The 10197-nt window shown below is 38.6% G+C and overlaps 1 protein-coding gene across 1 annotated transcript; it reads right to left on the bottom strand.

Moving 5' to 3' along the window:
* Positions 1-6569: 6569 nt before the first annotated feature.
* On the bottom strand, positions 6570-9480 carry LOC128705969 (zinc finger protein 845). The gene has a single exon (XM_053801041.2). The coding sequence runs from the start codon at positions 8793-8795 to the stop codon at positions 6936-6938; it is 1860 nt and encodes a 619-aa protein (XP_053657016.2). The 5' UTR covers positions 8796-9480; the 3' UTR covers positions 6570-6935.
* Positions 9481-10197: the final 717 nt, after the last annotated feature.

Here is a 10197-nt window from a genome sequence, read left to right on the forward strand (position 1 = left end):
ATGGTTTCCTCCGCAAACACGGTAGTTGCCCTGGTTCAGGATGTCCTCCTGTGGAAAGTGATGATCCAGAGCCACCTCAGGCACCTGAACCCACTCCAACAGATTTTATCTCATCAGACAATCTCTTGGAAGCAATCAAAGCAACAGGTACGAGGACACTCACACATATTCCCAAAGCAGCCCGTCCACACGCAGCTGGAAAACTTACAGACCTCCTGAAAAAAGTAAACGATGGTTCCACTATCTTAAATGCTCCACCAACCATCAAGGCATGGCACAACTTGCTACTTTTTGGCAATGTCTGCTTAGCTGTGCCGGAAAGAAGGGGAAAGAGGCTAGCCTCAATGATAATTAAATCCTTAAGAGATTTTCCTAGAGTTGATAACCTCATTCACCTTCCCCGTCAACACAAAAAAGGGAGAGGCAGAACCCCCACTCACTCTACTGACAGTGAAAAAGTCAGAGTCCAGGTGAGCAAGAAAATTGAAGAGGGCAACACAGTGGGGGCAATCAGAATTATTACCAGTGAAGATACAGTTGCTCCCAGGGATGCTGACACGGCTGAAGCACTTAGAGGAAAGCACCCTGCCAGGGAAACCAGTGGCACCAACAGTTCCAACACCTCTGTCCCCACTATGGAACCATTGATTGTGGAAGACTCAGACATTTACAAAGCAATAATGTCGTTCCCATCTGGCTCTGCTGGGGGTTACACTGGAATAAGGCCACAGCATTTAAAGGAAATGGTTAATCCAGTTATTGGGGAAATTGCAGAGACACTGCTTTCAGAGATCACAAGGTTCGTCAACAATTCCTTGGCTGGTCTGATTCCTGATGAAATTAGACCTTTCTTTTTTGGTGCAACACTTTGTGCACTTAAAAAGAAGGATGGAGGAATTCGGCCAATTGCAGTAGGCAACACCTTACGCCGCCTCGTATCCAAAGCTGCTGTCCGAAGTATTCGTGCACAGGCAGCCATGATGCTTCAACCAAACCAGCTTGGCTTTGGGGTCTCTCAAGGAAGTGAAGCAGCGGTTCATGCAACAAGGGCATATATCAACAACCTGCCTGAGGACAATGCAGTGGTAAAATTAGATTTCAAGAATGCGTTCAATCTCCTGAAAAGAGACGTGGTATTAGCAGCAGTACAAGAACATTTCCCTGGTCTCTTCCCTTTTGTTTCAGCTGGGTATAGCAAGGAATCAATGCTTCTCTTTGGAGAGCATGAAATCACATCATCGGAGGGTGTCCAACAAGGAGATCCTCTTGCACCATTTCTCTTCTGTATTGCAGTTAGGGAAATCACAGTCAGACTGACCAGCGAGCTAAACATCTGGTTCCTAGATGATGGCACACTAGCAGGTACAAAGGAGTCCCTCCTACATGACCTTACACAGGTAATGACACGGGGACAGGAAATGGGTCTCATCCTGAATCCATCCAAATGTGAAATCATCTCAGTCAGTCAACAAGTGATAAATGCAGTGAGATCAAAACTACCAGGAGCAGCAGTCATTGCCCCCACAAATAGTGTCTTGCTAGGAGCACCTCTGGGAAGCAATGCCATTGACACAATTCTCAGGAAGAAATTGGAAGAGTTAAGGAGAATGGAACAACGAATAGGCAATCTGGACACCCACGATGCCTTGTACCTTCTCACAAAGTGCTTGAGTCTGCCCAGGTTGACATATTTCCTAAGATGTGCACCTTCATATGATAACCCTATACTGCACGAATATGACAGTATTCTGAGGCAGATTTTTACGAAAGTACTTAACCTTACTCTAGAAGACGGGCAGTGGAACCAAGCTACACTTCCAGTCAGACTAGGAGGCATTGGTGTCCGCAAGTCATCACAGATTGCGTTACCTGCTTTTCTGTCCTCGTGTATTGCATCCAGAGAGCTTGTAGCAGCGATTCTCCCTGAACATCTTAGGGACAAGATTGGAGCCCAGGACCAAAAATTCCTTGACGGAGCAATGATCTGGGATAATCTAACGGGCTCAGAAACCAGACCTGCTCCCCCCAACAACTACAAACAATCGCACTGGGATGGTCCAATAGTGGAAAATATAGCCTCAACGATGCTTCAGAGTGTGTCAGGGAAGGATAGAGCCCGCCTGCTGGCAGTGAGAGCCCCTCATGCTGGGGACTTTCTGTTGGCTGTTCCCAACTCCAGCCTTGGCACACGCCTCGACCCACAGACCATCCGCATCGGTGTTGCCCTTCGACTTGCCGCCCCTATTCTCGCCGAACACAGGTGTATTTGTGGCAGTGAAGCAGCAGACCGATTCGGGTACCATGGTCTTGTGTGCCGTAAATCCGAGGGAAAGATTGCAAGACATGAGGAGGTTAATAACATTATCAAGAGGAGCCTCACAACAGCTGGATGCCCAGCAGTAAGGGAGCCACCCCAACTATGCAGATCTGATGGCAGCCAGAAGCGTCCAGATGGTATCACCCTTCAAGCCTGGACAGATGGGAAGCAGGTGGTGTGGGACTATACATGTGCATCTACCTTGGCTGATACCTATCTCCAATACACCAGGGAGGAAGGAGGGGCAGCTGCCAGCTTTAGGGAGTCCCAAAAGTCTAGAAAATATGGAGAACTTGCCCATCATTATATGTTTGTTCCCATAGGCTCAGAGACCCTTGGCTCATGGGGAAAGAGTGCATCTAATTTCCTTAAGGAGCTGGGAAAAAGACTCATCAGGGTAACTAGGGATCCCAGGGCAGCTAGTTTTCTGTTCCAGCGGCTCAGTGCGGCTGTTCAAAGGGGTAATGCATGCTGCATTTTGGGCACGCGCCCCAGCTCTGAGGAGCTGGATGAGATTTTCGCCTTATAATCGGTGATACACACGTAACAACATGTACCGTATATGCCACCTTTATATCAACAATGTATCTCTTAAATCTTCTGTGCCATATTATGTAATAAAATATTCCTATTGGTAAAAAAAAAATAGTTTAAAAGATGGGGTGGTAGGGGAAGTGGAATATTCAAATGGCTTCAGGAAGAAATCCAAATATTCTTCCTTGAAGCCTTTTTATCCACTTCTCCGAGGCTATGGGTCCCACAATTTACACCAGAGGTGGACCCCATTATATATACATATATATATATATGTATATATATATATATATATATATATATATATATATATATATATATGTATATATGTATATATATATATGTAATATATATGTATATATATATATATATATATATATATATATATATATATATATAATGTATATATGTATATATAGTATATATAATATATATATATATATATATATATATATATATATATATATATATATATATATATGTACATATGTATATATATATATATATATATATATATATATATATATATATATATATATATATATATATATATATATATATATATATATACAGTAGATTGTTATATTACACAGATTTATTTACCATGTTTTGGTTATTGCACTATTGAAAAATTGCAGCACAATTTTATACAACACTTCATAAAATTTACTTAACACGGTTCCGTTTGCAGGCACAGAAAAAATTTCCCCAGCTCAAGCTGCTGCCTTGTTTTGGGTCAGCAGGAGAGACCTCCCACCATCCCCTGCTACCCCAACACTCCCGCCACCCCCATCACAGCTTATGTGAATAAGTGTCCACTTATATTCTGTCTTAGGACAGAAATTTATTTTCCTCTTTTAATTGCCATATCTTGTATCGGCCAAGCAACCATGGCACCCAGTAGGCATTCTAGTGGTGCTGAAAGTGGCAAGAAAACGTATAAGCGTTTAAGTCTTACAGTTAACGAAGAAAATCGAGATATTAGACAAGAGATAGCCTGTGGCCTTAATGATGAGTCAGTTTGTACAATCTCAAAAATAATGAGGTAAATATACAAGTTTGTGTGATAACTGACTGACTTTACTGACTTACTTGACTTACTTACCTGGAGTTTACCTGGAGAGAGTTCCGGGGTTCAACGCCCCCACGGCCCGGTCTGTGACCAGGCCTCCTGGTGGATCAGAGCTTGATCAACCAGGCTGTTACTGCTGGCCGCACGCAAACCAACATACCGGCCACAGCCCAGCTGGTCAGGTACCGACTTTAGGTGCTTGTCCAGTGCCTGTTTGAAGACTGTCAGGGGTTTATTGGTAATCCCCCTTATGTATGCTGGGAGGCAGCTGAACAGTCTTGGGTCCCTGACACTTATTGTATGGTCTCTTAACGTGCTAGTGACACCCCTGCTTTTCATTGGGGGGATGTTGCATCGTTGGCCAAGTCTTTTGCTTTCGTTGCGAGTGATTTTCGTGTGCAAGTTCGCTACTAGTCCCTCTAGGATTTTCCAGGTGTATATAATCATGTATCTCTCCCACCTGCGTTCCAGGGAATACAGGTTCAGGAACTTCAAGCGCTCCCAGTAATTGAGGTGTTTTATCTCCGTTATACGCGCCGTGAAGGTTCTCTGTACATTTTCTAGGTCGGCAATTTCACCTGCCTTGAAAGGTGCTGTTAGTGTGCAGCAATATTCCAGCCTAGATAGAATAAGTGACCTGAAGAGTGTCATCATGGGCTTGGCATCCCTAGTTTTGAAGGTTCTGACTGACTGACTGACTGACTGACTGACTTGACTGACTTGACTGACTTGACTGACTTGACTGACTTGACTGACTTGACTGACTTGACTGACTTGACTGACTTGACTGACTTGACTGACTGACTGACTGGACTGACTGGACTGACTGGACTGACTGGACTGACTGGACTGGCATTAAGTTAGACGCAGTGCTCTCAAAAAGTGTGTAGAGCAGCTGATTCTTTACCATCAGCTCAAGCTGCCACATTGCTGTGGGTCAGCAGGGAAGACCTACCACCATCTCCTGCCACCCCAGACGCTCCCACCACCCCCATCCCAGCCTTCGAGAATACGTATTCAATTCCATTGCTTTAGGAGCTAGCTGTGTTTGTGAACTGTATTTTGATCTTTTAATTGCCATATCTTGTATCTGCCAAGAAATTATGACTCCCAGTAGGCATACCAGTGTTGCTGAAAGTGCCAAGAAAAGGTATAAGCGTTAAAGTCTTAAAATTAATGAAGAAAATAAAGATATTAGACAAGAGATAACCTGAGGCCTTAACCCTTTCAGGGTCCAGAGGCCAAATTTCAAAGTGTGCACCAGGGTCCAAGAATTTAAAAAAAAAAAAAATTTATTTTTTTCTTATGAAATGGTAGAGAATCTTTTTCTGAAGGTAATAAAACAAAAAGTACTAAATTTGACGAAATTATGCTCTCGCGAATTTTGTTGTGTCAGCGATATTTACGAATCGGCAATTTTGCCGACTTTGGCTCCCATTTTTGGCCAATTACATTATTCCAGTCGGCCAAGTTCTTAGCTATTTCACTAGTATTACTTCTATTCTATTGATTGAGCACAATAAATTGCCCAGTCAACTGTTTCAACTACAAAATAAAGTGATCGGAAATTGGTAATTTGGCCAATTTAATACAAAGTTCAAAATATTCAAATTTCAAAATAGGGTCCAGAATAAGCAATGTAGGTATTCTTGGCACTAAACTAACATTTCCTCTGTTCATTAGTTACGTTTTCAGGCTTTACAAATGAATTCCATTTTGATTTTTTATTCACATAATGAATTTTTATTCAAACCAAAAAATAGAAGATTTACTGCTATGAAATATTGTAATAATTGTATAAATATCATCACCATATATGTGAATGTATATTAGACCCACCAGCTGGCGTGTATTAGACGTGTGAGGTCATTTGTTTACTCTTGAACATCGACAAAAATTTAACATTTCCGCTACTTTGAGCTCAGTTTCAAGCCATTTCCAGTGCTAAAACCAATCAAAATCATCTCTATTTCTGTAAAATTAATGTAGAAACATGATATATACTCTAGAATGAATAAAATATGTCATTGTGACTAGTGGTGGTGGCGGCAGCGGCCATTGCCGCTCAGACTATGTATCTTTCCATGCTCTTATTTTAAGACAAAACTGAGTGTTTGTGAGGCTAACTGTACTAGATCACTAGTTTCATAAGGAAAAACTGAAACAATGTGTTTATAAATAAGAAATGTTGTATAAAAACATAAAACATAAGAGCATGTAAAGAAATACACTGGTTTTATAAGGTGTACGTATGCTGGCGGAGGTGGAGGGTGGAGGTGGAGGGTGGAGGTGGAGGGTGGAGGTGGAGGGTGGAGGTGGAGAGTGGAGGTGGAGAGTGGAAGATAGGCTACATGCTACTACGCTCATACTGTCTCCCAAACAACCCACACACCACCTCGGTCATGTTTATCTATAATTTCCTGCTTACTTTCTTAGGATCCATGGTTAGAAAAATGAAATTTCACAAAATAACTTAAGAAAATATAGGCAAAGCATGAGAGAAATGCTTCCACGGTGAGGTAAACAGTGCACTGTGCCAATATCTTCCTAATACACATTATCAGTTCTCAATCTTCTCCTATCAGCAGAAAACATTCAAAAAACTTTGGCAAAATAACTCTTCAGGAGAGACAATGAAACATCGAGTGAGCAGAAGTATGTACCATTATTATTATTATAATCAAAAAGAAGCGCTAAGCCAGAAGTATGTACCAGTGAGTTAAAATTTAGTTAGAAAATTAATTTTTATCTGAAACCCATGAATACAAAAGGGGCTCATTGAAGGAATGACACTAAAAAAGTAGGAATAAATTAACTTATATTTTTAAGTGCACTAGCAGATAGGAATAAACTAACTTATATTTCTAAGTGTACTTGTGTTATTTTACATGACAAATATGTCCCACATATATGTAATAAATAGTATCGGTTTCACTTGAGTTTTCCTAAGTGACCAGAGTCATACGAGGTTTTATAAGACAAGATTTTCTTAAAATTGCTTTATAGCCTCTCTCATATATGAGTTATCATATGATTTACTAGGTCAGTTTCATGGGAAAAACTTTCCAGACACCTTGAACATTGATATGCTTGTTGTGTGTTGTGATCTTTCAAGTGATTTTCAAATTCTAATTTTTGTGAAAAGCTTTGTGGGCACCGTGAACAAGTGTATGTTTTTTCCCCCTCATGAATATTTTTATGCAATAATAAACTTGTTTCACTTGAAAAGCTTTCCTGACACACTGAACACTTGTATGGTGTTTCCCTTATATGAACTTTAAAATGTTCTTCTAAACTTTCTTCTGTTGAGAAGTTTTCCTGGCACACTGAACACTTGTATGGTGTTTCCCTTATATGAACTTTAAAATGTTCTTCTAAACTTTCTTCTGTTGAGAAGTTTTCCTGACACTCTGAACACTTGTATGGTGTTTCCCTTATATGAACTTTAAAATGTTCTTCTAAACTTTCTTCTGTTGAGAAACTTTCCTGACACACTGAACACTTGTATGGTGTTTCCCTTATATGAACTTTAAAATGTTCTTCTAAACTTTCTTCTGTTGAGAAGTTTTCCTGGCACACTGAACACTTGTATGGTGTTTCCCTTATATGAACTTTAAAATGTTCTTCTAAACTTTCTTCTGTTGAGAAACTTTCCTGACACACTGAACACTTGTATGGTTTATCATCTTTATGAAGTGTCATGTGCTGAACTAAAAGAGAGTTACTAGAAAATATTTTATGACACTCAAAACACTCGTGTATTTTTCCTACTGTATGAATCCTCATGTGTTTCACTAAAGAAGATTTTTCTGAAAACCGTTTTGTACACAATGAGCACTTGAATGGCTTCTCTCCAGTATGAATTCTCATGTGTGTAATGAGGTGACCACTTTCTATAAAAGCTTTATGGCACATTAAACACTGAAATGGCTTCTCTCCAGTATGATAGCGCATATGTTTTGCCAGAGAACTTTTTCCTGCAAATAATTTTGTACAAACTTCACACTGATATGGCTTCTCTCCAATATGTAGTTTCATATGTGAATTCAGGTGATCCCAGCTTGTAAAGTCTTTATAACACACAGAACACTGATAGGGTTTCTCTCCTGTATGAATGCTCTCATGCTGTTTGAGTAAGGATTCATTAATAAAGTCTTTCAGACACACTGAACAATGATATGATTTCTCTCCTTCATGAACTCTCTGATGTTCATATAGTGAGGATTTTTTTAAGAAGTTTTTGGGACATTCAGGGCACTGATATTGCTTCTTTTCTGTATGAATTCTTTCATGATTATTTAGTGAGGTTTTGTGACTGAAGTTTTTCTGACACATTGAACACTGATATGGCTTCTCTCCTGTATGAATTCTCTGATGTTTATTTAGTGAAGATTTATCACTGAAATCTTTCAAACACACTGAACACTGATAAGGCTTCTCTCCTGTATGAATTCTCTGATGTTTATTTAGTGAGGATTTATCAATAAAATCTTTCAGACACACTGAACAGTGATATGGCTTCTCTCCTGTATGAATTTTCTCATGCTGTTTTAAAGTATATTTATTCATAAAGTCTTTCTGACACACTGAACACTGGTATGGCCTCTCTCCTGTATGAATTCTCTTGTGTTTATTTAGCGAGTATTTATTTCTAAAGTCTTTCTGACACACTGAACACTGATATGGCTTCTCTCCTGTATGAACTCTCTCATGTTGTTTTAATAAGTATTTACCAACAAAACCTTTCAGACACACTGAACACTTATATGGCTTCTCTCCCGTATGAGTACTGTTATGTCTCATGAGTTTATAATTAGTTGGAAAAACTTTTTCACAAACAGAACACTGATGTTGTTTTCCTACTACCTTCATGTTGACTTTATTTTATTTCAAGTTTTAACACTAAATAAATCAGTAATTCATTGAATGTTATTCACTACTTCACATAACAGAAGATTTGCTGTTCTTCAAATAACAATAGACTTACTGAAGTCCACATTTTGTATTCTCTCTTTCTATTGCCTCTCATTTAATGCAGTCTCCAATGAAGACTTGATTCATATACTATATTCACTTACATTTTACAGTGAAAAAATCAAAATTGTCAGAATAATGATATGCAAGGAATATTTCAAAGATATAAAATAAAATAACAAATACTCAGGTTTTTGAAAGCAGTTAATGTTAAGATAATGACTATAATTTTAATAACAGAGGTAAGACTTATTTTCATAATAGGGGGTGAAACTATGTCTAATATTTTCGTAGTAGGGACATGGTTACAGCCAATATTTTCACAATAGGGGTAAGACTAGGACTAACATAATAGTTTCAAGGTAAGAATATAGAAATAATTATTTAAAACAGTCTTGAATTAGGATTTTTTAATATTGTCTTTCACATTATTAAATGTGAGATATAATGTGTACACTGAACCCCATTTTGTTACCTTAATTCCACAGAAAAGTTAGAAACTAGATTTTCTAAACAGTTCAGTCAAATACTGACAACTGGAACAAATAATTGTCAATAATACTGAAGAGGTGCTGACAGTAGTTGTACTGTAGTATGTTTATTAATCTTGCTGCTGACAGTTGTACTCAGTCCTTCAGACAGTGTAGTATGCTTTATTAAACTTGGTGCTGACATTAGTTGATCTCAGTACTTCTCCCATTTTCTTAACTGGATGTCAGCATTGTAAGTTTACTACAGTACTGACAATGTAAACACTAACTGGAAAAGAAAGGTTGAATGAGACTTTTTTGTAAATCTATTTCTGCTAAGATATCAACAGTAACAGATATACTGGACATGTTTATTTTACAAAGAAAACTGCACATCATTTACTGAAATACAATAAACCCTTGATACAGGGCACCTTTATATAACAGACTTTTAAAATTATGGGCAAAATTCATTGATTAAATTGTACTTTCAACTTCTTTATTTTCATTGTTTATTGTAATATATTTGTAAATTATGTGCACACTTCTATACAGTAGGACCCCGCTTTACAGTGTTTTGCCTTATGGCATTCCACTAATATGGCAGTTTCAAATTATGACCAAAATTTGCTATGCAGCGAGTGGTCTTTCACATACCGCGCCCCCCACCCGGTTTGTTTACATTCACCGTGAGCAAAACTCTCTATTATGTACTGAAATTTTCCAGAATTTCAAGTGTTTTAAAGTTATTGCATATTTTATATGTACTCTGATAATTATACTTATGTGTACCTGTACCTAAATATACTTACTGTTCTGGCGTGCAGATA

The sequence above is a fragment of the Cherax quadricarinatus genome, unplaced genomic scaffold (assembly GCF_038502225.1).
Source record: "Cherax quadricarinatus isolate ZL_2023a unplaced genomic scaffold, ASM3850222v1 Contig3893, whole genome shotgun sequence".
NCBI lineage: Eukaryota > Metazoa > Arthropoda > Malacostraca > Decapoda > Parastacidae > Cherax > Cherax quadricarinatus.